Source organism: Corvus cornix, chromosome 7 (genome assembly GCF_000738735.6).
Source record: "Corvus cornix cornix isolate S_Up_H32 chromosome 7, ASM73873v5, whole genome shotgun sequence".
Lineage (NCBI taxonomy): Eukaryota > Metazoa > Chordata > Aves > Passeriformes > Corvidae > Corvus > Corvus cornix.
Genome location: NC_046337.1, coordinates 1,194,930 through 1,222,233, shown reverse-complemented (window position 1 = coordinate 1,222,233; position 27,304 = coordinate 1,194,930). Strand labels below are relative to the sequence as shown.

Here is a 27,304-nt window from a genome sequence, read left to right as displayed (position 1 = left end):
GGTCTGCTTGTATTCCCCCCAGTTTTCCATCTGCTACTGTGATTAATTTAAGGCCCAGCTTTATCCTGCCAACCCAGAGCAAACGGAATGGAAACCTTACCTAGATGGTTTGGCACGTAGCAGCAGACATGAATAACTTTGGAATTTGGGGGGGAAAGCGAAGTCCCGTGTTCTTGGAGCCGGGATGGGGTTGGACAGGAGCCCTTGCAGACAGCAGGAGGCTGTGCAGGATCCAGCTGCAGTCACTCCAGGTTTGTGTTGGGAGGTGTTGCTGAGGAGTCGGAAGCCGAGGGCTCCGGTTTCCTACGGCCTCTCCAGGCAGGATAACGTGCCGGAGCTTGGCTTTGCTCCCTCCCCAGGCCTGGAAGCACCGTGAGGTAGTGGAAAGTTGCAAGTGAGGAAGGTGGGACTGATTTCCTGGGGCTGTGGGAGGAAGGAGCAGAGCGAAGCTGCGGAGCTCACCTGGGCTCGGCTGCTCGGCCAGGGGGGCAGAACAGTTCGGCCAAAAATGGTTCTTTTTAATCTGGATTGTGTTTGGTAGGAGCCATCCCTGGAGCCAGGAGCCAGGGATAGGGATGAGGATGGAAGTGGGAGTGAGGATGCAGAGCTGTGGGGCACGAGATCAAGCTGCTTCAGCTGCAGTTCCCGCTCTCAGGAATGGGTTTTATGGGATCCTAATGCAGGCTGGGGATTCGGTTAAAGGTGTAGCTCTTCCTGAGCTGATGGAAATCTGCTCTGCTGGCAAAGGGTCCCAGCTGCACAAGTGGGTGGTGACACTGGGGACACAGGCAGGAGAGGAGAGAGTGGGGCCATCCCTGCTGGCCGCAGCAGGAGTTTGGATTGTTTTAGGGAGGGAGTAGTTCTGCTGTCAGAAGCCTTCAGAGCTCTCATTGGGAAAAGATGGGAAGGGAAACCACAGGAGGTAGACCTGCCATTAACTAGAGAACACTGGGATGTGTGAAGCCCACGGTTGTAAGAGCTGGAAGTGGCCAGGAGATGTTGGTGAGTCATTCCAGGGATCCACAGGGAATAAGAAATCCAGACACTGAATGTGTCTGGTTGGGTGTGACTGCAGCAAAGCTCCCGGAGCCAGTTCAGTAGCTGCTGCCTCAGATCCTGCTGCTATGGCTGGAGTTATGGACTTGAGAGCAGTGCACTTGGATATCAGGAGCCACTTGGGGTAGTGCCATGCAGAGATGTTAAAAAAAATCTATTGCTTCCCATGTGAGTAAAAATATCATGGATTAGGAAGCGATTTTCCAGCAGGGAATGTCTGTTGAGAGTAAGGAAATCCTTAGTCCAGGTTTCAGCAAAGGTATGGTGTAGAATCCTGGAATATCCTGAGTGGGAAGGATCATGGATCCAGCCCCTGGCCCTGCACAGACCCCCAGTAATCACACCCTGGGCATCCCTGGGAGCGGTGTCCCAATGCTCCTGGAGCTCTGGCAGTCTTGGGAATGTGATCATTCCCCAGCACCCTCTGGGGGAAGAACCTTTCCCTGAGATCCAACCTAAAATTCCGTGGCACAGCTCTGGCCGTTCCTCGGGTTCCGTCCCTGATCACAGAGAGCAGAGATCGGAGCTGTCCCTTGGGATGAGGCTCCAGAGTGGGATGAGTCTCCCCTCAGTCTCCTCTTCTCCAGCAAACCAAGTGCCCTCAGCTGCTCCTCGTGTGGCCCCTCCAGGGAAGCTGAAGGAAAAAAGGGATAAACCCCCCCCCAGATCCAGGGAAACTCAATGAAATAAGGAAGAACCCCCCCCACCCCAGACCTCAAATGCTCATCTGTCCCTTCCAGACCCTTCCTGGTCCCCCCTTCGGACACTCTGACAGATCTGAACCTCCCTTAGGCTGTGCAGGTAACCAAGGTGGTTCTTTCCTTCCCAGTTCCCTCCAGCAGAGATCAAGCCAAGGACTGGAGGGACTCTGGGGTGAGCCCTGGTCCTGTCCATACCATGGTCATGCTTTAAATCTCTTTCTGGGAAGCGAGCAGGTGCAGTTCACCCTCAGCTTCCACACAGGGAGCTGAGCCTGGCTGCACACTGTGTCCAGAGAGGGTTTTCCCTGTGGGAGAGGGCAGGAATGTCTGGAGTGAGCTGTTGAGGGACACAAAGTGGTTGTGAGGAGCAAAGCAAAGCACTTCCCGTAGCAGAGTGAGCTCAGATGGCTTCATTTGGGAATGAGATCACTGGAGCCTGCTGCCTGGCTCTTGTTTTCCCCGTTCCAGCTCTCATCCCTGCTGAACCCCTGCCACGGCCGAGTGCTGCCGAGGTTTCCAGGCAGGTTTCCTGTCCCGGTGCCAGCCGGGGTGCGTAAGCTGATTAGCTCTAAGGAGATCAGAGCTTGACAAGGGCTGCATTGCAGGTAAACACTGGAGCTTTTCCTCCAGCTGAGAGCTGTGAAATATGGCTCAGGAGTAAGGAATGGTGCTGGAAGAACCCTCAGGAAAAATACCAAGAAGTGCATGAAATGATAACAGAGCTGATAAGGTGCCTGGTGAGAGACTGAGAGGAGAAGCGAGCACAGATATGATCAGAGCCTATAAATACTGCCAGCATGACAGCAGAGATGAGCAGAGGAAAGAGTCATTGTTATCTGATGGAAAACAAGCTCTGGGCAGAGCAGCCATGGGAGCAGGAGGCGTGGAGGGGATCCCCAGGAGCGGGGACACTCCTGGGCTGGGATGGAGGGAGGGCAGAGGAGCAAATCCTCAGCTGTCCCTCATTCCCAAGGCGCTCCTGGTTGTCCTGGTGCCCATCAGTGCGGTCAGCACTACCTACATCATCCCCTGGCACTGACTCACCCTTGGCACCTGGGATCCTGCCAGGAACTTCCTTAAATTCCCATTTTCCAGGTGCCAGTGAGGTGTCCTGGATGGCTGATCCCAACAGGTGCTCCCTGTCCGCATCCCTCCTCTTCCCTTCCCTGGGATGGGGTTTGTGCGAGGAAATGGAGGAGGTCTGGGCAGAGTGTGGGTCTGGGATGGTTCCAGGGATCCCCAGGACAGCCTGCTGGAATAAAGCTGGAGGCTGCCCATTGAAGCCTTGGGAAGCTGCTCCTGGAGTGGGATTTGAGTCCGAAACTCCGATTTACTCATTCTGATTTATTGTTGTGTCCGGTGCCGCTGGGACTGGCCGGCTCTTCCCCACCGGGCATGGACTGCCAGAGGCCTGTGGTTAACTGGGTTAACTGGGGCCAGTCTGGGAATTCCAGCTGGAGTCCAGGAGCTGCTGGAGCCCAAGAGGTGCTCAACAGATTTTCCACCCACCACTTGGCCTTGCTGTGCTCGACTGGGCTGATGGGGATCCTCTCCAGGCATGATGTTTGCAGAGCTCTCCAGGTGTTCCTGGGTTCCATCCAGTGTTCTGGGTTCTCCAGGAGCACAAGCACAACAGGTGTGCTGCACATTCCAGGACAGGGCTCTTGGGAATGCTGCCTTGGGAGCCAGTGGCCTGCACAGCCCTTCCCAGAGAGCTGTCCTGGAAGGGGATCTCACATCAAAGGAGCCAGGAACGATATGGATCAAATAATTGCTGCCTCTCCCCTTCCTCCTGACTCCTGTCACTCACAGGCTGGGATTGTTATCTCGGGGGGTTGGGCAGCAGCAATCCTGACTCCGGGATCTGTGTCATCCAGATAAGGTGGCATGTGGTGGCGTTTCCAACCTGGCTAGCTGTTGGAGTTAAAATGAAGTGGCCTTTCACGATGCTGTTGGGAGAGGACTGTCCTGCAGCCCCAGCCCACAGTGCGGGGTGTTTCCCTTTGGAATGTTCCCTCAGGGGAAGGGAACAGGACCTGTCTGGGGCACCGAGTGGCTCCTGTGCTGTGGCAGCTCAGGGAATCCTGTCCTCTTCACTGGATGGAGGTGGCTGGTCACAGAATCCCAAAGTAGTTTGGGTTGGAAGGAGCCTTATAAAGCTCATCTCATTCCATGGGCAGGGACACCTTCCACTATCCCAGGCGGCTCCAAGCCTTATCCAGCCTGGCCTTGGATGCTTCCAGGGATCCAGGGGCAGCCACAGCTTCTCTGGGAAGCCGTGCCAGGGCCTCCCCACCCTCACAGAGAGGAATCTTTTCCTAAAAGCCCAGAACCTGGAGCTCAGGGCTGGCCCTCAGTCTCACCTCGTATGTCCCAGCGTGGCCCAGCCCTGCCCGTGGGTGCCTCATTTATTCAGCGGCGCTTTTGGGGCCAAAACCAACAGGGAGAGGGAACGTTCCTGAGCAACCCTGGCATCAGGAATTCACGTGAAACAATTCAACAACCGCAGCCACGCTGCCTTGGTTTGCCCCAGCTGGATTTGGCCCTGGTTGATCCCTCACAATATTCCTGTCTCTCCACAGAATGCCATGAACCTGCCTCCCGACAAAGCCCGGCTCCTGCGGCAGTACGACAACGAGAAGAAGTGGGAGCTCATCTGTGACCAGGTAAGGAGCCTCGGGAGAGCCTTTGGGAGGTGCCTCTTTCCAGCTGCTCCATCCACAGCGTCCCTGGGCTGAGCAAGACCTTGCAGGCGCCTGTTCCCAGGAGTTTCCAACACTCATTCCTTTGGCTTTTGCTCCGTTGTTGGTGACCACTCCTAGAGGCCTTGCAGTAATACCTGCGGCCAACCTGATCCATCTGGGATTCTGTCATTCCATGATTTGTGTCACAGATGTTTCTCCAAGTGTCCCAGAGAGGTGTGAGCTCCGTGCTGGAGGCTGTGTTGGCAGTAGGACAGGCAGAAGCTGTTTGGTCCCAGCCTGGCTGTTGAAATTCCCACCTCACAGAGGGATATCCCTTTCCCCTCTGATGTTTCCATCCTGGATTCCCTCTGGCTGCTGAACGCTGCTGATTTTGCCCTGCACAGGCTCGGCCTGACCTCAGAGTCTTGCCCTGTGTGTCCTGAGCAAATGATCTCAACCCAGGGAGTGTTTGGCTGCCCACATCACGCTCCGTGGTGACGGCTGGAGCTGGCACCTCCAGGGCCAGGCGGCTGCTGCTGCAGCCTGAACTCCTGTTCACCCCCAGGGGCTGGGAGCAGCCTCGGATCAGGCAGTGCCAGATGCTGAGGCATCTCCTCGTGAGCTGTGCAGCGACTAACAGGATGCGATGGATAAACAGGAAAGGCGTTTTGGGGGAAAACGAAATGCGCCAAAGGTGGGATTTGAATTTGGGAGCCAGCAGCAAAACTGGGACTGCCATGGACTTCAGCAGTAATGGCTAATGAAAATAACTGATCCAGCACTGGGAAAGTGGGATGTTCCCTTGGGATGTAAACTCAGCAGAACCAGGGTGAGAGTTTGGCAGGAGGTGCAGCCGTGCTGGGAGCTCAGGGACATTGGGATAAAGACATTTATGGGACACTTCCTATTCAGCTGTTACGGGGGGGGGGGTGTCTGATCCAATCATGGAATCCAGACTGGTTTGGGTTGGGAGGGACCTTAAAGCCCACCCAGTGCCAACCCCAGGGACGCTTCCACTGTCCCAGATTGCTCCCAGCCTTATCCAGCCTGGCCTTGGACACTTCCAGGGATCCAGGGGCAACCACAGCTTCTCTGGGAATTCCATCCAAGGGCCTCCCCACTCTCACAGGGAAGAATTCCTTCCCAATATCCCATCTAATCCTGCCCTCTGGCAGTTTAAATCTATTGCACAGGTACCTTAAAGTAAAGCTTAATAAAGAATTGCTTTTTTCCCCATGAGTTTCCTGTGCAGAGAATGCAAAGCTTGAGCTATTTAAAGACTCCATTTAGTGAGACACTCAAAAATTGCAGGAACTGCTGCGAGGGATTGTGAATTCCCCATCCCTGGAAGTGTCCAACGCCAGGCTGGACAGGGCTTGGAGCAGCCTGGGACAGTGGGAGGTGTCCCTGCCCATGGCAGGGGGTGGAACTGGGATGGGCTTTAGGGTCCCTCCCAGCCTAATCCATGATTTGTGTCACGGTTGTTCCCAGAGCGTCCTGCAGAGGTTTGAGCTCCGTGCTGGATTCCCGGTTGGCAGCGGGACAGGCAGAAGCCGTTTGATCCCAGCCTGGATGTGCAAATTCCCACCTCGGAGCTGATCCACCCTTTGCAGCTGCTGCTGATTCACTCCCGAGCTCTGGGGTGGGATAGGAGGGATGAGCAGATGGGAAGGAAATTTGCAATCTGGAGTAATCGTGGCTCTTAACAGCTCCTTGCACAACTCCGAGTCCACCCCCGGGCTGGGATGAGTCCCTTCCCTGGGATGAGGCCCTTCCCATCCTCTGGAAAGGCAGGGAAGCAGCGCAGGGCTGATGTAACCAGCACTGTGGGGCCAGTTACAGGAGCAGGAGGTGACCAAGTGCCACCTTTCCCATGTCCAGCCATCCCATGGGACACGCTGGGCAGGGAGCAGGGGCTGGGGTCTGTCACAGCTCCCTGATGTCCTCCCTCAATCAGAGCAGTGTGAGCAGGTGCCACTAAAAGCCCCAAACGCAGCATATGGGGTGTGAAATATTTATATCTGTCCCTGGAATTACAGGGATGAGAGCCCTTCCAGGAGCAGGGGTTGTGCAGGATGTTTTTATTACGGATGCAGATTTTGACTGCTGTTTTCCCTTGGTTTCACCCACTACACCATTTTCACCTGGTGTTGCTTGTAAATCAATGAGGAAATGAACTCCTTCTCTCCTGTGCTGCTTCTCATCTTAGATCTGAAAGGAAAAAGTGTCCAGAAATGGTGTTTTCTAAACAGTCTGTGCAGCGGTTCCTGGATATTTATCTGTGGAGTATTGGGAGAATATTAGGAGTTAATCCCCCAAAGGGAACTCTCCCTTTTGCAAAAAATGAGATTAACAAAAGTGGGGAACCGGTTTCATGATGATGATGACAATAGTAATTAATAATAATAATAATAATGAATAATAATCTGCCATGAATAGGATTATGTGCATTGTTTGAATCACTGTAAGGGCTGCTGGGCTGGTTGTGGAGGTCTCATCCCATGTGGAATTTTCTCTTCCTTTGTCTATAAACCTTCCCAATCATCTCAGTGTTGTCCTCAGGGCTTGCTCTGACCTCTCTGGATAAGGTACAAGAAGGAGGAAAAGAGGAAAGCCAGGAAATCTGTTGGCCACTGTGAAAAACGTCATGGTGGCCATCTGAGGGGTTGGTGTTGGGAATGATCCAGGCAGCGATGAGGATGTGTGGAAATCCAGGAAATGGGATCCTTGAGGGCTCTTTTGGTGTCCTCGAGGCCTGTGTCCAGCTGGGTGCCAGGAGGTGCTGCAGAGGGACATGGATGTGGAGGGAAGGGCTTGGGGACATCCTGCAAAGTTCTTCATTGCCCTCTAATGGCAAATGGTGGCCTCGCCTTGGGACACACGGCAGGTGTGGGAGTAAGGGATGAAGAGACCCACAGGAAAGTTGTGAGGTTTGCACCCAAAATCTCCTCCTGAGGTGTTTGTAGAGCTCTCCCTTTCCTGCTGAAGCTCCAGGAGAAGGCAGGTGCCTGGTGTTTCAGAGGCTGGTGGCCACGTGGAGCTCTTGGGATGGCCTTGGTGGGTGGGGTGCTGGGCCACCCCTCAGCTTTGCTGCCAGGGGGTTTCCCTGCCTGAGGGATCCATGGATGGCTGATGGAGAAGGGACTGAGCGAGGAGCAGGATGTTGTGGAGGTGCTGGGCCATTTTTTTGTCCCAAATTCCTCAGTGGAGCCCAGATTTCTCATCAGGACTGTGCTGAGGGGACTGGGAGCCCTTTTGGTGCCTTTGACCCTTTCACAACAGAGACGCAGGGGTTTTTGCCAATATCCAGCCAAGGATTTTCCATCACTTTGCCTGTGCTGCAGAAGCCATTTACAGCTCTGGTTTGAGAGCCTTTGCTTAAAAAACATGGTTTATTCCAGGGAATCTGCCCTCTTGGGGTAAACACAGGGTGGAAAATCCCATGTTTTACTGAACTCGGGAGAAGCTGGACTTTGGGACACTCGTGGCTTCATTCATGTGACTGAGTCACCCTGGGAGAGGAGGCGCAGGGGAGGTCAGACAAGGAGGGATGGAGAGGTTGGAGATAAGGGCACGAGGAGTCCCATGCTCAGTGATTTGGGATTGGGAAGGGCTCGGCACCCCTGGCATGAGGGAGCAGCAGCTGGGTGCAGCAGGGAGCTGACGGTGACCTGCTTTGGCAGGACCTTAATCCTGGGGGAGTGGATCATTCTGCCTCCTCATTAGGGCAGGGATGAGCAGCTGCTGTCACCTCGTTCCATAAGGACACTCACAAAGTGACACGTTGTCCTGCTGGCGGGAATGGCTGGAGTGCTGCTGGGACAGGAGCGAGCCACCCTCCGGAGCTGTGGGAGATTGGGAATCCTGCACCGTGTTCACGATGTGTTTGTGCCTTGGGAGGGAGGAGACACTGCTCCCCATCTCCTTGTCCCATCTCCTTCCCCACTGATCCCAGTCCATGAGTTTTATGCACTCCCAGCACTTCCTGTGGGATTCTGATCCTGAGTCGGGTGCTTCCCTGGCATCTGTGAATCCCAAGAATGAAACAGCTTAGCAAGGATAATGATAATAATGAGAACAACATATGGGCTAATGCAGAAAAATGCCCTGAATGTTTTTGGGAGCCAAGGATTGTTGGAAAAGCCACAATTTCCTGGTTCCGGAATGAATACGTTTTCCAGAGTTGGGTGATCAGGAGATGTGCCGAGTTCTTTGTAGGATCACGTGGAAGAGGAAATGCAGAAGTGCAGCAGTTCCTCTCGGCCGCTGAAGCAAAGCCCCCCCAGCCTCCCTTTCCTCCTGTATCCGTCGGAAAAAAAAGTGCAAATTGTGGGTGAAGGAGCCACTGGAGCGGTGTTGTGCTCCTCATCCAGGCTTTTCCCCTGAATTATGGAATCATGGAATGGGTTAGGTTGGAAAGGACTTTAAAGCCCATCCAGTGCCACCCCTGCCATGGGCAGGGGCACCTCCCACTGTCCCAGGTTATTCCAGCCTGGCCTTGGGCACTGCCAGGGATCCAGGGGCATTAATGGAATAACCTGTGCCAGGCTCTCCCTACCCTCCCAGCCAGGAATTCCTTCCCAATATCCCATCCAGCCCTGCCCTCTGGCACTGGGAAGCCATTCCCTGTGTCCTGTCCCTCCATCCCTTGTCCAAAATCCCTCTCTGAACTGAATCCCAGTGAATTCTCCCTGTTTATTCCCCCAAAGGGAGGTGCTGGGCCCAGCTCATCTCTGGCGCTGCTGCCCTTGCATTCCCTGTGCTGTTCCATCCTGGCTTACAACACCACTCCTGAGGGATTTTCCAAGTAAAAAAGGGCCTTTATCCTTGGGAATTAAGCTCGTTTGCTTTGTAGGTGGCTGACAAAGGCAGTGTGGACTCATTGCTGCTCCGTGCCCGTGTCCTTTCAGGCTGCAGATAATGCTGGAGCTCACGGGAGTCACGTAGCGGAGATAAAAAAGGTTTCACCAGGATTTAGGAACTTTGTTGTGTCTGAATGGCTCAATCCAGGGAAGCCACCTCGTCCCAGCCGTGATGTCACCCCTCAGTATTTGCTGAGCAAAGTTTGGCCGCTCCAATCCGGATTTTAGGCCTTTTATGTGTGTGGTAAAAATCCCCGACCTCCTCGTTCAGATGGTGTCAAATCCTGAGGTTGGAAGCAGAGCTGGCCAAGGAGTGGGTGGGAATTGCCAGAAGTGGAGGGGAGGAGCTGACAGGAAAAAGCAGGGATTTTTAACCCTTTAATTATGGTTTCTAAGGCGGAGCAGTGCCTTGGGAAGTGTGGGTGTTGGGATGCTCCCAAGGAGGACCATGTCCACAGCCAATGTCCACATCCCAATGTCCACAGCCTGCAACCAGCAGCGTGCCTTCCCATCCCCTGGGAGCTCCCAGTCAGATTTTTGGGAAGGGGGTGGCTGTGAGCAGACATCCAGGGTGACCCAGAGGCCTTGCTGCACAGCCCCAGCCCTGGCTCTTGCAGCTTCTTAATCAGCCTCAAATATAAAACACTCTGAGCTGGATAAAGCCAGACAGGAATCATAGCCAGGAAAGGGCAATTTTAAAGGCTAATCCCTCGTAGCTTTCCAAACCAGCAAAAAAGAAGCACTTGAAGGGGCTGTAAAAATGTTTCCAGGCCTAGGAGATGTTTACCACAAGTGGTTCTGGGTCAGTCCTTAGGGAAGAGCACTGCTGGTGTTTGCTGTTCATGGATAACATCTTGAAAATCTTTTAACCCAAATAATTCCACTCCACAGGAACAAGCAGCATCTTTTTAAATGAAGTTGCTGCAGAGATTATGACATAAATACGTAATTACAGCCAGGTTTGAAGAAAACAAACAAAACCATCCAGTAGTTGCATCCCAGACTCTTGAATGTGCTCCTTGAGTCTCTTTAAACATTTCATTTTGAAGATTCCAGGCAATTGAAACTGGCAGTTGGGAAAAGCTCCCGTCACTTCAGCAGATGAGGGTTGATCAGTTGGGAAGAGAAATAAATCCATGAGAGCAGAAGAGCTTCTCTGGGGGATTGGACTGAGCACAGCTCTGTCAGCAGGAGAGAACCCCCAAAAAGGGGGGAATAAATGGGAGAGGGACCATGGAGCATTGTTGGGATGGGATACTGCTGCCAGGAGGACGTGGCAGAGGTTGGAGTTGGAGGATCCTTAAGGTCTCTTCCAACCCAAACCACTCTGGGATCATTCTCCCACCCCTGGGACACAACCACAGAAGGAGCCCCCCTTCCTGCCCCATCCCTGGCAGTGTCCAAGGCCGGGCTGGACAGGGCTTGGAGCACCCTGGGGCAGTGGGAGGAGGGAGGAGTTAGGTGATCCTTGAGGTGCCTTCCCAGCCAAACCACTCTGGGATTCCAGGAAATCTCCGTCTGCCCACTGGGAGCCCCTGAGGTGAGCCTGGCTCTGAGAATCCATGTGGGAGAGCCAGGAGGAATCTGTCTGTGATGGTGGATGTGGTGCTGGAGCAGGACAGGCCCTGCTGGTGTCACTTTGACCAGAGAAGAACCCTCAGTGAAGCAATTTGCATTTTCTGAGCTGGTTTTGAGATAAAAAAGGAAATGCCAATTCCAGAGCTGTGTGGAGGTGCATGGAAAAAGAATCCAGCTGTAAAAGAGGAAAGCCATGAGTGCTCTGTGACTTCCAGAGCTCCCACCAGGGCTGGTGGAGCTCAGGGAAGAGTTTTTCCTTCATTTTTTCCTGCTGGCCATGAAGGATTACTTTTTTTTTCCAGCAAGCAGCAAGATAATAACAGGAAGAACTTGTGGTGTGCAGACAGTTCTGGTAACTGGGCAGCAGTGTCCTGTTCATTCTGGAATAACTTTGGGATAATCCAAAATTGCATCCTGACCTAATAAAGGGAGGCTTCAGATAACGGTTATAAACTGGGAAATTTCAGGAGGAGACTGGGATGAGATCTTTCCTCCAGGGAAAGGGGCAGAACAGCGTAAAGTTCTTCCAAGATACAAATAGGATCAGAACTTTTGGGAATGCTGTGAGGAGGTTTGGACACAGCACACTGCTCATGGAACAGCTCGTGTTTCACAGCAGCTTTGGTGGGATAAACTTCCAGCTGGCCACTGGGAAAGCAGGGAAAAATCAGGGAGCTCTCAGAAGACAGAGCTGGTGTTTGTCACCAAAATCTGTGATCTGGGGCTGAGGGGGGATTGGAGATCGAGTGTCCCCCTGCATGAGGTGTTGGGACCTTGAGGAATGGCTTCCCACTGCCAGAGGGCAGGGAGGGATGGGATATTGGGAAGGAATTCCTGGCTGGGATGGTGGGGAGGCCCTGGCATGGGTTGTTCCATGGATGCCCCTGGATCCCTGGCAGTGTCCAAGGCCAGGTTGGACAGGGCTTGGAGCACCCTGGGACAGTGGAAGGATTTTTCCAAGTGGTTAAAAAGGTCTCCTGGATTTTATGGTGATGGTTTCAATCCATCATGGACATGCATCCACTCCCCTGACCCTTCTCCTTCCTCTCCATGCTCCTGCTGAGCAGAAACCCTGGAACTTCAGATGGATGTGCAACTAAAACTCAGCATTCCCACTGAAGGTTTAAGGTGTATTTTTATACTGTTGATATAAATACTGAGATCCATTTAAATGTACTTTATTTTTATGAATATAATGTATTATAAATAAACATGGTTTAATATGTACGTGGTGCACGTGTTTCCTGCATAAAGTAAACAGAAAAATGGCTGATGTTCATTCCTGTCTCTTTTCCAGGAAAGATTCCAAGTGAAGAATCCTCCACACACTTACATCCAGAAGTTGAAGGGATATCTGGACCCAGCAGTGACCAGGAAGGTGAGGAGCATCCTGTTTCCTCCTGCCTGTCCCTCATTCCTCAGCCAGGATGGTCCCGGGGTCCAGGTTCCTTCCTGCCTTTGTGCAAATGCCCAGAAAAGTTTCCGGGAGAAGGAAAGAGAAAGTGGGATTTTGCTGTTTTCCAGCTTGGGAAGGAGAGCAGATGTTGGGAAGCTGAGGAGCATGTGACATGGAGCACAGCTTGTTTTACTAACCTTGGCTTCAATAAATAATCGGACAGATTGTCCCTGAGCTGGGCTCTAGGCCTGGCTTTGGCTAAACCACTGTCTGATGGCCCTTTGCTCACCCCTGGGAAGGGGTGTCCAACTTCTGAGTCATTTTCTCTGGGAATTTGCCTGGCAGAGACTCAGTGCACCTGAGTGCACCATCCATGGTGACCAGCTCCATCCATAGGGATCAGCACCATCCATGGTGATCATCTCCATCCATAGGGATCAGCTCCATCCATGGTGATCAGCTCCATCCATGGTGACAGTTCCTATCCATAGGGATCAGCTCCATCCATGGTGATCAGCTCCATCCATAGGGATCAGCTCCATCCATGGGGATCAGCTCCATCCATGGTGCAGCTCCCATCCATGGTGACCAGCTCCCATCCATGGTGACCAGCTCCCATCCATGGTGACAGCTCCCATCCATGGTGATCAGCTCCATCCATAGGGATCAGCTCCATCCATGGTGACCAGCTCCATCCATGGTGATCAGCTCCATCCATGGTGACAACTCCAGGAGCCCCTAGAACCCCCCAAAAAGGCAGCAGAGCCCAGCAGGTGCTGCCAGGGGCTGGCCCTGCCTCATCCCCACAATCCCTGCTTTGTGCTGCCCTGCGGTGCTCCCAGGTCGGTTCCCTGTGGAAAACACGGATCCTGCCGCGGCGATTCCATGGCATGAGGAGGGTGCCCCTCGCTCCCTGTGCTCCCGCCCCGTGTCCTTGGGCAGAGTGATGCCTTGGGACAGAGCTGCTCTTACTGGGGCCTCCAACCAGGAGTAGGAAACCATTTCCTAGGAAACCTTGACGTTTCCCTGTAGGGATTTTTTCCAGCCCGGTGAACGGGGTCTTTGTGTTTTTTCTCCGGAGGGTTTTGGAGATTGTTCCATGTTTGGCTTCGCTCCGTGGGCTCACATTGGAGCCTTTCTTATCCAAGGGTCCCGTGACAAATGACAAACCCAAAGGGCCTAAAAATAACTGCACTGAGTTCCTCTCTGTTGTTGGGTCATTCCGGATCACCCGCAGCCTTTCCTCAGCCCTGGCTGACACAGGAAGATTTCCACAGGGATGGCAGAGCTCATCCCACCGGGATTCTTGCTGGGATTGAGCTGGTCTCACTGGTTTTGCTGCATGGCTCCACCTGGCCTCCAACCCGTGCCACCCTGACATGCAGGAATTCCTCCCCAATATCCCACCTGAGCCTGTCCTTACCCTTCTTCACCCATTCAGCTGTCATCTGCCTTGTTCAGGAATGAGAATATGCCAAAAAACTGCTCCAGAGGGATTTCTCCAGCTGTTTCAGCACTTCTCCATGGGCAGGGAGAAGAGGATCCTCCAATCCTCCTCCAGATGGGATTGAGGTGCCTCCGTTGGCTCTCTGTCACCTCGTTTCCTAAAGAAGAGGAGCTCTGCAATCCTCAAAAGAAAGTTTGATGCTAAACCAAAGCTTGGTTGATACAGAAATGTTTATTTGTCTCCAGGCTTTTAACTTCCTTAATCGTCCTGGAAGCTCCAGGACATTCCTGGGAGCAGGAGGGATTTCTCCACATGTGTTTTTTGTTGACTGCTGGGCTGTTGTTGCTGCATTCCTGGGGGATTTAGAGGAGTTCTCAGTTACCTCCGTGTTTTCTTTATTCCCTCTGTGCTGGGCGAGATGTTGATATTTTTTAATAGAGCCTAATTGTTATTTTTGCTGCTCATTCCATTGCAGAAATTCAGGAGACGAGTCCAGGAGTCGACTCAGGTGCTCCGAGAACTGGAAATTTCCTTGAGGACAAACCACATCGGGTAAGAATTTCTGATGCCTCTGGTTCAGTTGTTTGGGTTTGGTTTTTTTTTCCAATTATTTTTTTAAAAATTATTAATTTATTAATTTCTTTTGTTATTCAGTGATTTTAAAAAAATTATTTATTAATTTATTTTGTAGTTCTAGTGGTGCCTGTCTCTGGGAAAACCCCTCTGTGCATGTCAAGAAGTGATGCCACTCGGTTGCTAATTAAAGCCTGATGGGCTTAGTTAAGGGGAGCTGGGCATCTCAGGAGGATAATTCAGCTTTAATCCTTTCCTCATGGATTCATCCACGTTTTTCTGAAGGCTGAGGGAAGGTTGGAGTCAGGTCCTGCTCAGTCAGAGCACAGGGAGTGTGGCTGTGTCCAGAATAAAAATAATGCTGCAGCTATAAATTCATATCTCACCCCCCTGCTGCTTCATAGCTTTAACGTGGGGCAGCTCGTGGAGCCTGGCTGGGAATAACATCACCAGGATTTATCCACCAAGCAGGAAATCCATCCCAAATTGCTGCAGTAGAATTGCCAGAGCTTTAGTTTTTTATCAGACATCCCTTTCCCATCCACATTCCCACCAATTTCACCTCCCTGTGGGATCAGAAGCTGGTCCAGCACTGGGACATCAGCCAGGGAGCTTTTCCAGTGTTTTTCTCCATGATCACACACTGTCTCCAGCTCAATTCCATCGATTTTTCGGGATTCTGCTGGGATTTTGAGGGAATGGAGGTGTTTTAAGCTGTGGGAGGAATTGCAGTTCCCAGTGTGGTGATGGGATCCCTCCCTCCAGCTGCACCACCCCAAAATCTCCTCCCACAGCCCTGCCAGGTTTTCCCTCCTTTCCCAGCACAAAGGATTCCCCACCAGAGGCTTGAGGCATCCATGGATGCTGTTGGATTCAGGATGAGCAGGAGGATCCTCGGTGCTGCACCGGGGCAATGAGAGAGGGGACAGGACCAGGGTTCATTTCTTTGGTGCCCCTGGCTGAAGGATTTCTTTCAAAACACATTTTATAAAAGGTCAGGCTGGTTGTTTTAGCAGGGAAATAATCAAAAATTTCCATCTTGAAGATCAGAATAACTCAGAGGTGATGAATTCCCACTCCACGAGCCTGGAGCTCCACTTCCCTCCCTGCATTCCCTCATTCCAGTGGCACCCAGCCACTCCCAGGGGATTTGCTATCCCAATTGGGGTTCAGAGGAGAGCTGAGGCTGTGCTGAGGCTCCTTTTCCCCTTGGCTTTGCCCCTCAATGGATGGAGTTTCAAATTTTTCTTGGCATTTTCAAAGCTTTGGAAGATAATCGATTTTTCAGAATTATTTTGCAAAACCCAGGGGCCAGAATTCACTGTAGCAGGTGAGCACCTTTTAAAAAAAAGGAGGTAAAATTACTGTTAAATGCACATCCAGGATATCCATCAGAGATTCTTCTCCTGCTTTTACAGCCTGCTGGAGATCAGGATGAGAGAAAACCTGAGCCAGGCCCCTGTGTTAGGAACTGACCTTCACAGTGCTGCAAAAAAACCTCATTTCAGTACATTTGGAAAGGCATCTAAAGGAATCTTTAAAGTCCTCTAAATCATTTTGAACAAGCCTTTTTTTCCCCCTGAGTGAGACCCAAAGTGCTGCAGTGGCTCTGTCTCCGGTTTTTCTGGGAATTCCAGGGAGTTCTAAGGCTCTGCTGTCTGGTGTTTCTCTCACAGATGGGTCAGGGAGTTCCTGAATGAAGAGAACAAAGGCCTGGATGTCCTGGTGGAATACCTGTCCTTTGCCCAGTATGCAGTCACGTAAGTGAGACATTCCCAGGATTCCCTGCCAGTAAATACATGGATATTAGGGAATATTCCTTCATTAAGAAGGGGTGAAGCATTGAAGAGGCTGCCCAGGGGGCAGTGGTGGAGTCACAATCCCTGGAATTGTTCAAAAAGGAGTAGATGTGGAATTTGGGCACGTGGTTTGGTGGTGCTGGTCTTTTCCAGCCTCAATAATTCCATGATTCTGTGGGCCTGAGGGCAGAGGAAATCTTGAAGTGAGTCTGGAATTATTTCATCACAGCAGGCAAAAAAAGGCCGGAATTTAAACCTTGAGATTATTCATCTCTCTTCACATTTTTTATCTTTGGTCTCTGAGCATCTTAAGGGTGGGAAACCCATCCCACAAATGTGTGGAAAGATGCAGGATTCCTTGAGAATAGGTTTGGAATTGGTGTCTGAGCCCAAGGCTTTGTGTTCCCGCTGTGTTCAGAGGGATTCCCACCCCCCAGGCGCTGCTCCCGAGGCTCCTGGCAGGCAGGCCTGGGGTCCTGGGCAGCAGATGTGCTGCAGCACAACTCAGGAGCAATTCCAGGGGCATTTTGGAAGTTGGGAAGACTGGAAATGGAGTTTTTTTCTGACATCTGGGAAGTTGAGATCAGGTTTAGACGTTTGGGTCGTAAATCATGACACGGGCTCTGAAAAACCAGTGGGGAAAATCAGCTTTCAGTGGAGATCTTCAGCTGAGGCTTTGTTTTATTGTCATGGAATCATCCCAGACTGCTTTGGGTTGGGAGGGACCTTAAAGCCCATCCCTGCCATGGACAGGGAGCCTTCCACTATCCCAGGTTGCTCCAAACCCCATCCAACCTGGCTGTGGACAATTCCAGGGATGGGGAATGAATCCACATTCGCTCAGGATATCGTAGCAGATTCTTTTATATAAAAATGACAAAGGTTAAAGATAATTTTGGAGTAGAAACTCCAGCTGGGGAGAGCTGATAATTTATTTTTAGCAAGGCTGCCATCAGATTTACGTCTGGCACTGCCCAGAAAAGAGATTTGTGGTGGGGTTGCAGGAAAATTTATGAGGGAAAATCCTATGGTTTAAAATGTTACCCACTGGAAAAAACGGTGCACAGCAAAAAGAAATGTTTGTACAGAGCCTTTCTGCCTAAATTTATACAAATGTACGCAAGGAACTCGCTGGGTTTTTCCCCTCTCACATGGGGAACATGAGTAATAACCTCGGGAGCTGGAAGGGGAGCAAGCAATTCCTGCTTGGAATAGCAGAACAACGGGCAAGGAGTCAGAAATCAGGGGATCTGGGATGATTGTGGTGATATTTGAATGTGCTGGGAGGTTTGTGGGGCTGAGCTGGGATGGAGGAAACCGAAGCGGTGCTTGCACAGCTGGTTTATGGGGATTCACTGGAGAGAGCTCCCAGAATTCCCGCTCTTTCCTTCCAGGCAGGGCTATTCATCAGCCAGCAGCCAGTGTTGGATTTATTTTATGTTGAAGAAGCTGTTTGATCCTGTTGGGATGTGTCCCTGAGGGATTCAAAGCCCTGCGGATGTGGCACCTGGGGACAAGGGGCAGTGGTGGCCTTGGCAGGGCTGGGAATGGTTGGACTCCATGGTCTTGGAGGGCTTTTCCAATCTCAGTGAACCTGTGGTTCTGGGATTTCCTTCCCCCATGTGAAGCTCATCCTCTTTCCCTGGACTTTTCCATGTCCCTCCAGCACCACGTTGTCCTTAACTCTCCTTTTCCATCATTATTCCACCTGTTGAAATCACAGAATTCCAGACTGGTTTGGGTGGGAGGGGACTTTCCCAGTACTGAGGGAGCACTGGGATGATCTTGGAGATCTTGGAGAGCTTTTCCTTTGTTTTTGGCCCATTTGGCTCTGTCCAATGATTCTGTGATGCCACCAAAACCTGCGGCGGGAAGGAGAACTCGGCGCGCGTCTCTCCCGCCTAACCCGGCCTTGGAATCCCTGTTTCCTTGCAGATTTGACTTTGAAAGCCTGGAGAACAGCGTGGAGAGCTCCATGGACAAGTCCAAGCCCTGGAGCCGATCCATCGAGGACCTGCACAGGGGCAGCAATCTGCCCTCTCCCGTTGGGAACAGCATCTCCCGCTCCGGCAGACACTCGACCCTCCGGTACGGCATCCTCGGGATCTGCAGTGTGGGACAGCTTTTCCTGTTGGGATATCCCTCATCTTCCCTCTTTTCCCAGCAGAGGAGTGGCATTTAAGGAATTGGTGGTTTGAGGTGGAAGGAGCCTCTCAGGGCAGCAGCTGGGGAAGGGGCAGGAATCACTTCCGAGGGCAGGATGAGCCGAGGATGCAATTCCTTGTGCAGAGGAAGCCATTCCTCGTCTCCAAAATGCAGCTCAGCATTTCCATGGACCCAGCCAGTCTGGGGCTCCCATCCTGTGTCCCGTCTCTTGCAGCAGCACATTCCTTCCGTGCTGCCATGAAGGGGATGTTGGATTCTTTGGAAAGGCCACTTCCCTCCCCCAGACCTGCTTTCACTCCCACCATTCCATGCTTTACTACCAAGTCTCTCTTTCCCAATGTTCCTTTTTTTTTTAATTTGTGGAAAAGGCAGGATCACTTCCCAGGATTGACTGACAGTCACCTCTTCCATTCCTTGGATGTCCTGCCCCGACCACCACCCTCACATCCTGGTACTGGGGTTGCAGCTCTGAGTGCTGGATCCTTTGGGATTTTTTTGGCTTTTATGGAGTTTTGCTCCATAATCCTGTGAGCAGAGAAGTGTCCAAAAGTGGAGCCACCTCACTTGCAGCTTTCCCTTCCAGCAGAGGTGGTTTTGCTTTGCCAGGCAGTGCCCTTGGCCCTGGGTTGTTGAGTGGCTCCAAACCTTGTACCTGGAAGATTAATTCCCAGCCCTCAGGCACTGGAGAGGAGGAGAGCTCTGGGAAAGAAATCCAGCTGTGGAGTGCAGCAGGATCACTTGGCCACTTGATTTAGGGGTTTTTTAGTGGTTTTGGTGTTCTTTGCTCCTGAGTTGCTCTGTCAGAAGTGGCAGAGCCCGAGCTGGCAGGAGGTGCTGGTTCCGCCGTTCCCTAAGGAGGAGTGTTTGGGATTAGGAGTGCCTAAACCAGGAATACCTTACATGTCTCTGACATTGTTTCTCTTCATTTCCTTCCACCCTTTTCCCCTTCTCACATCTCCCTTTATTCCTTTCGTGTCTGACTCTCCGTTTCAACGTCTCCTCCATTCCCTTTTCCCGCTCAAACGCTCTTTCCCTGTTCTCCCGTCCTTCCCGGCGCTCTCATCTCCTGTCACACACCATCAGATTGGTTTCTCTGCCCGACCACCTTGAGCTCAAACGCTGCCAGAGCTGCTTGGCAGCCACCTGCCTCTGGAGCAGCTTCCCTTTGCGCTCTGCCGATGAGGCTCCCGCCCGGAAAATCCCGTAAGTCCGAGTGCAAGGTGTCCCCTGCAGGGCATGGAGCCCCGGGGCCAGCACTGCTCCCATGCCATGGATAATCTGGTGGCCACACGGACTGGGACAGCCCCAGCCCCAGGAGAAGGGCTGCAGGCTCCAGCACGTGTGGTTATCACATTATAATCCCGAGCGTAGTTGGCTTCCGTAGAGCGGGATTTTCGCGGAGAGAGGGAAGCGTGGTTGGCCTGGAAGCAAGAGCCGAGTTCTCCTTCTCATGGTGCAAGTAGTTGTGTTTTGTACCTAAGCTTAGAGCTTGTAGTCCTTGTCCATCTTGTTTCCTCTTTTTGTTAGAAATAGAGACTTTGCTCATCCCCAAAACTGCCACGGAAATGGGACCTGACAGAGTTTTCCAGCCAAAAGTTTCCCCTTCCTCCAGAGCCATCTCACAACTGAGGCAGCTTACCTGGATTTGGGGTTTTTGTCTTAAATCTGTATTTTAAAATCTGTATTTTTAATATTTCTTTTAAATGGGTATTTTTTAAAATGTGTATTTCTTTAAAAAGTCTATTTTTAAAAATGTGCATTTTTAAAAAGGTGCATTTTTTTTAAAGGTGCGTTTTTAAAAGTGTCTTTTTTCAGTAGCTGGGGATTATGTGTGTTAAAAAAAAGGGAAAGCTAAAGGTAGGTGAGAGATTTTTAAGAAAGGAGGGTTGTTTTTATAATTATAATTTTTAAATTGTAATTTTTATAATTAGTAAATATTGGTGAACTGAGAGAGAATCTCCTCCTCAGATCAAGGCAGGTGCTCAGTTGAGGAGGGGGCACAGGGTGTTTTTTTTGGGAAAAACCAGGAGGTTCTGCCCCATCTCCGGGTGGTAAATGAGATTTTTGGGATGTGGGGACACCCAGGCTGTGTGGAAATTCCTGGAATGGTGAAAACTGTGCAAACAGGAGAAAGGAATCCCAGCATCCCAGACTGGTTTGGGTTGGAAAGGTTTAAACTCACCCCATTCCATGGGCAGGGACACCTCCCACTCTCCCAAGCCCCATCCAAGCTGAAAGATCTGCTCTTCCCTCTTGGAGGAAAAAGGAGAAGGCTGAGAAAACCTCCCCAGGGTAATGGAAAATTCAGGAGCTGGCCTGGGCTGGGCAGAGCTCTGTCCATCCTCCAGGACCATCCCTCTCCAATTCCAAGTCCAGCTGCCTCCCCACAGCTCTTTTTAGCAGTGCTGAACCTGCCAATTCCCCCCTCCCTGCGTTTCCTTGGCAACTGAGAGGGGCTTTTTTTCCTGGAGAGGAGGCACAGGGATTTGGGAAACCAACACCAAAATGAGGGCAGGAGGATGAAAAAGGGGGAAGAACCTTTGGGGATTTCATTACTGCTTTTTTGGGAGAAGGAGCTTTACTGAGAGCCAGCCTCTGCTGTCAGATAAATATTAATGCAGGCTTTGCAGCATCCCAGCCCATTAGAAATTCCCTTTCTTCTGAGGAAAGGACTGGAGTTTCCGTGTGGATTGAAATGAGAAACTTCGATTCCTCCTCCAGAATCTGCCGAGTCCATGAGGAGAGAACCATCCAGGCAAATCTGGGAATGGGCTTTGAGTGTGTTCAGTAACTGGGCTTAAATCTGCCACGGTTTTGGGAGCTGCAGTCCCCGAGTTTGGGCTTTGCCAGTGACACTCGCACTGCTCAGGGGCCCGGGGAAGGCATCATTTTTGTCAGATGCTTCCTAATTCAACAGAGCATCTCTGTGAGCAGCTCCAGCAGATCACAGAAACCCCAAATGGGCCCAAACCTTCCTTTCTGAAGGAATTTTTGGCTGTCAGTTGAGACAAACCCCACAGTTCCAACCCACCACCAGCAAAATTGCAGGGATGGAACCCCAAATCCAGCCAGCCCTGATGAATTTCAGCTTCTCATCTCTGTGAGACCCACCCTGGGCTGCTCTCCTGGGAGCCAGAGGAGAGCAGGATGGTTTTTAGCAGATCAAAAGGTAAAAATGATGGGAGAAATCAGCTGGAATTTGTATTAAATTGGAGCATTCAAAGTCTTCACCACGGGACTGGGCACATCATGGAATTCCAGAAGGGTTTGGGATCTAATTCCAACCTTCCTCCCACTGTCCCAGGCTGCTCCCAGCCCCAATGTCCAGCCTGGTCTTGGGCACTGCCAGGGATCCAGGGGCAGCCACAGCTGCTCTGGGAATTCCAGCCCAGACCCTCCCCACCCTCCCAGCCAGCAATTCCCAATTCCCAATCTCCCATCCATCCCTGCCCTCTGGCAGTGGGAAGCCATTCCCTGTGTCCTGTCCCTCCAGGCCTTGTCCCCAGTCCCTCTCCAGCTCTCCTGGAGCCCCTTCAGGCCCTGCAAGGGGCTCGGAGCTCTCCCTGTGTCCTTCCCTTCTCCAGGTGAACATTCCCACCTCTCCCAGCCTGGCTCCAGAGCTGAGGAGCTCCATGGCCTCAGAGCATCTCCATGGCCCTAAAATATAAAAAAATTACGAAATTATTCTTGAACAGAAACGTTTTTCTGTCAGATCTGGGTGAGAAAAAGAACCTCAAACTGTGTATTCCAGCCCGGGGCTGGCCCTGGCTTTCCTGGTTGTTGAGCAGTTGAAGTCCTGCTCTTCCCCTCATCCTGCTCATCCCAAAACTCTGGATGAGCTCCCTCCCCACAGGTGCCACCCCCTTTAGGACTGGCAGGAGGAACCCATCCCCTCTGCAGGAGCTTCCCCAGGCTCAGCTGCTCAGTTCCTGCTCTTCTGCAGGGGAAAGGTTTTGCAGCTCCCCTTGCAAGGAGGGGCCGGGGAAATGAAAGAGGAACCATCTGCCATGAATTAGCAGGATAAATATCCTGGGCTGACATCATCTGGGACCTGCAGCAGACAGGAAATCAAACCCAACGAGTCCTCCAGCTGCTGGGCCAAGTTTTTGGGAACCAGGAATGAGGGAGAAGCAGGAGGAGCTCATCCACCCATTCCCTGGCTCACAAAGGGAGGTGTGGGAGTTGCCACCGGCCTGCCCCGCCTTGGGGGAGGGAACAAAAACATCAGAGAGCCTTGGAATGGCTGCAGACACAAGGAAAAGCATCCTGAGCCTGAATTCCAGCGGCTGAGCTGTTGTTCAGGAGTTCCTGTACAAAAATCCTGGTTAATTCTTGGCTCTGGTGGCTGTGGGAAGGAATAGCGTCTGCTGAGGGGATGGGGTGGGAATCCAGGGCAGAATTCCCTCTGCCTGGAGGGGCTGGCTCAGCACAGGAGCTCTCCAGGGCATGTTCCATGTCCAGGTCTCACCTGGATTGTCCCCTGGCACGAGGGGAAGCTCTTGGGTGATGCCAAGCAGTGGGACAAGAGGAAGGGGCAGGAATTGATCCCAGGAAATTCCACCTGGACAGGAGGCAGAACTTTGTCCCTGCGCAGTGCCCGAGCCCTGAACAGATCCCAGAGTGGAGTCTCCCTCCCTGGGATATTCCAGACCCACCTGGACACAACCCTGTGCTCTGGGATGGCCCTGCTGGGCAGGGAGGTGGCACCAGTGACCCCGTGTGGGCCCAACATCCCATCCATCCCTGCCATTCCCTGTGTCCTGTCCCTCCAGGCCTTGTCCCCAGTCCCTCTCCAGCTCTCCTGGAGCCCCTTCAGGCCCTGCAAGGGGCTCGGAGCTCTCCCTGGATCCTTCTCCTCCCCAGGTGAACGTTCCCAGCTCTCCCAGCCCGGCTCCAGGTGCCTGGAAAGTCACCCAGGTAGGGAGAGGTTTAGGAGGGATCATCTCGGCTTGGCAAGGCTCCATCCAAGTGGCTGGATCCAAGCTGAACTTCCAGGCAGATCAGACCCAGTATTGGACATGCTGGAGTACCCTTGCTCCCCCGTTCTGTTTCTCCAGGCATCTGGAAATCCCAAAATCTGGATTTACCGTCATTTTTCTTGTTTAAGGAGACTTTCTCCCCTTTCTTAGAGCCAACAGAACTGGTGGATGCTTCAGTCCTGAAGTTCAGGGATGTGGCTCACTGGGCACTGAGTGAGGGGATTGTTTTTCTTCCAACAGTGGCACCATTAATGGGGTTTAAAATGTAGGGAAAAGAATTTAAATCTGAGCTGAAGCAGTGTAGGAACCATCTCTTCCCAGTTCAGATTCCCAGTTTGAGGTCGCTCTGCTCCTGCTGTGACTGGGGAAGGGACATTTGGGACAGGAACGAGCCCTGGGCTCGCTGTGGGCACAGAGCTGATCCAAGGGGAAGCAGGAGGGATGTGGGACCGCCCTGGCACCCCCATTCCCACCAGGAGCATCCCAAATACCCAGGTGCAGGTGCAGAGCTTGGGGCCAGAGCAGCCTCCTCCTGTGCTGCTCCCAAAATTCAGCTCTGGTGCTCCAACCCCTGTGTGCTGATCCCAAACTGGGTCACGCTTCCCGAAATCCTGCAGTGCCCTGAGCTGATGGATTCATTCATATTTATGGATGGAAAAAACCCCTCCTTTGACTGAATCCTGCTTTGAATTTGGGGATTCTTTCATCTCGGCACAGCCGGGAAGGGAAAGCCCAGGGGAGGGGTTGTGGAAAGCTGGGAATTGTGGGCTCTCCATGGGCAGGGTGGGCACAGGGAGCACCCAGCCCTGGTGTGGGACCTTGTTCCTCTTGGTTTGTGCATTTGAAGAGGGAATTTGCAGGGATGAGCCAGGAAGTCACACAAACCAGTGTGGTGTTCCCTGTTCCTGCTTTTATCATGGATTTGAAGAGGGAATTTGCAGGGATGAGCCAGGGAGTCACACAAACCAGTGTGGTATTCCCTGTCCTTGTTTTATTGTGGATTAAACAGAGGGAATATCCAGGGATGAGCCAGGAAGTCACAACAAACCAGTGTGACATTCCCTGTCCCTGTTTTCTTGGGAATATTCCCTGCCACCTGTGCTGGCAGGAAGGGCTCAGCTGCAGCTCCTGCTGGAGCCAAACACTGGATTTTTATCCTTGCCAGTTAAACATCCCAGGACCTTTTCCTCCTTTATTCCCACGAATATTTTCTGCCTGTCCTCTGGAAAACTCCTGCATTCTCACCCAGCGGAGGGATATTCCTCTTCCTTTCTTTCCACTCCTTAGAAATCATCCTGGGATTGATGAGAAATGGGGTTTGTTGGTTTTTTTTTTGCAGCTACAACACCTTGCCAAGCCGAAGAACCCTGAAAAATTCCCGACTAGTGAGTAAGAAGGATGATGTCCACGTGTGCATCATGTGCTTACGGGCCATAATGAACTACCAGGTAATTCCCCTGGGGAGCAGGGAATTGCTGGGGTGGTGGGAAGGGGGGAGGGAACGTAAAAGGGGGGATTTTTAAGGGAAAATGGATGGAAATATTGAAATTCTCATAAAACGGGAAGGAATGGGAAATGATCCTGTGATTTAGGGATTTAGGGAAGGGGAATAAGGGCCTGGGAATGTTGGGCCAGCTCCTGTTCATTAGACATGCAGCTGATTAGGTTATAATTAGTCTGGAGTTTAGTGCTAACACTCCGAAATAAGAGATGATGGAAAATCCAAGTTTTCCCTTGGATGTGCTTGTGGCAAAGCACTTGGGATAACTGGAAATCAATCCGCTGGACCAAGCTCATCTTATTTTCCTGAGTTTTTTCTCTCTCCAGTGGGATGCTGGGATCATGCAGCATGCCCTGGGAGCATCAGGAATTTGGGATTTTCAGCTAAAACCAAGGAAATCTGTGGTGAACACCTTGACTGGGAGTTGGGAGGGGGTTGTGGGAGCTCTGGGAAGGATGCAAGCAGCAATTCCAGTAACCAGGGGAGCAGATTCCAGAGGAATTCCGTTTGGTTTGTGGGGAGCAAAGGCAGCAGTGCTCGTGCAGGGCCTGCAGGAGAGTCGGGTGTGGCAGCCAGACTGCAAATTCCCATTTAGACAAGAAATGAAGGACAATTAAATAGGGATTGGAGGAGAAAGGAACGAGCAGAGGGTTGGGAGTGATGTAGGAGCAGCTCTTGGGCCGTTTTTGTTGCTGAAATGGCCAAGCCCAGCACTTCCAACAACGCCAATGGGCGGGAATTGTAAAACCATGGAATACCCAGTTGGAAGTTGTTAGGTACGGCGGGAGAATGGAATATTCCAGTGGTAAATTCCACGAGGTTTTGTTCAGCTTAAAGCACCAGGAGAAGCTGCCACAGGATCTGGTCAGGGGGCTGGGATTGGCTGGATTTGGGGAGCATTCATTGGTGTCAGACTGAGCGGGATTCTCCCTTCTCTTCCCAGTACGGATTCAACATGGTCATGTCCCACCCTCACGCCGTCAATGAGATTGCACTAAGCCTGAACAACAAGAACCCCAGGTAGGCTCCTCTGCCTTGTAGGGCTGAACAAGCAGGTGAGTAAAGAGGGCTTGGAAAGGCCTTCCAGAGGGGCATTTGTGGAAAAAGCAGCCTTTGCTCTGGATCAGATGGAATGTGTGGAATGGTGCGGATAAACGAGCAGTGGGCGTCTAATTCCAGTGCTTTCAGAAGCTGCTGATTCTCCAGCTTCCATAACGGCTTCAGACTGAAGGAGGGGGGGTTTAGATGGGATATTGGGCAGGAATTCCTGGCTGGGAGGGTGGGCAGGCCCTGGCACAGGGTGCCCAGAGCAGCTGGGGCTGCCCCTGGATCCCTGGAAGTGCCCAAGGCCAGGCTGGAGCAGCCTGGGATAGTGGGAGGTGTTCCTGCCCATGGCAGAGGTGGCACTGGATCATCTTTAAACTCCTTCCCACCCAAAGCATTCTGGGATTCTGGGATTCAGCTGGAATTTGGCTGCTGGAGCCCTCCAGCTCTGTTGCAGTGCAAGGAAACCCCACTGGCAATGAGCAGCTTAATGTGGGATTTTCCTGAAGAGAGGGAAAATCTTCATTACAAAATGTTATCCAAGATGCTGAGCTTGGAATTTCTCTGGGAGAGGGTTTCACTCTTGTGCTGGGTCAGGTTGCAGCCACGGCATGATGCTGTAATTGCTCAGTGGAACTGCTGGTGATTCCATGTCCCTTCCTCTCCCACACATCCCTGTGATCCCACCTCCAGCAGAGCCTGGAGTTCTGAGCCTTGGCAGGTTTGACAAATCCAAAGCCGACACAGAGATGTCCCCAAGGAAAGGGGAAACAGGGGGATGGGGTGATAACCAGCACCGGGTGTGTGTCTGCACAGCCTGGGCTGGGGCTGGGCACAGGAGCAGGAATCTTGTCCTGAGGGAAGCAGGTTCTTCCTTCCTTTCTTTTAGTCAGCCCCAACTCAGCAAGCCAAGGAGAAATGGGAAGTTTATTGTTTTTATCATTTTTTTATTAAATCATTTTTTATCATTTTTATCGTTTTCCAGTGCCTGCAAATCAGGGGAGAACCCAAATTTTCACTGTTGGAAGACATGGGTTATTTCAATAACAAACCTGCTTTAATATGTGGCTAAAACAATCTGAGGACTGAGTTGAATGTTAGCTCTGCTCAAACCCCAAACTGTGTTTGGTTTAGTCCCATGGGAGCTGTTGGGATCCCCGAGGTTTGGGTGCTCAGGGTTGGCTGGGATGTGCCACGGGGAAGCAGCAGCTCCAGGGAATTCTGCAGAGCTGAGCCCATCCTGGGGACTGGGGGGGCTGATCCCATTCCCACTGCAGAGGGAGCGGGCAGGGGGTGGGGCAGGACTGCAGGGACTCCATCTCCTCGGGTTATTCCCAAACACATCCCACAGGCACAGCTGGAGCTGCCTTTTCCCTGTGCTCATCCCAGAGGTGTGGGCAGCGCTGGAGACTCCAATCCCAGAGATCTCCATCCCCTCCCCACACACATTCCCCTCAGAGGGGACATTGCAGCAAATCCCCATGAGAGCTCCTTGATCCCGAAACACCTTGGAAGTTT

At 52.0% G+C, this 27,304-nt stretch overlaps 1 protein-coding gene across 1 annotated transcript in view; it reads left to right on the top strand.

Annotated features, from left to right (window-relative positions):
* Window positions 1-27,304, top strand: part of FMNL2 (formin like 2) — a 111,229-nt gene that overhangs the window by 59,043 nt on the left and 24,882 nt on the right. Inside the window, 7 exon segments of the mRNA XM_039554622.1 lie at window positions 4,340-4,423; window positions 12,179-12,259; window positions 14,200-14,276; window positions 15,974-16,057; window positions 18,032-18,184; window positions 24,581-24,689; window positions 25,686-25,762. Of these exon segments, the coding sequence (XP_039410556.1) occupies window positions 4,340-4,423; window positions 12,179-12,259; window positions 14,200-14,276; window positions 15,974-16,057; window positions 18,032-18,184; window positions 24,581-24,689; window positions 25,686-25,762 (665 nt within the window).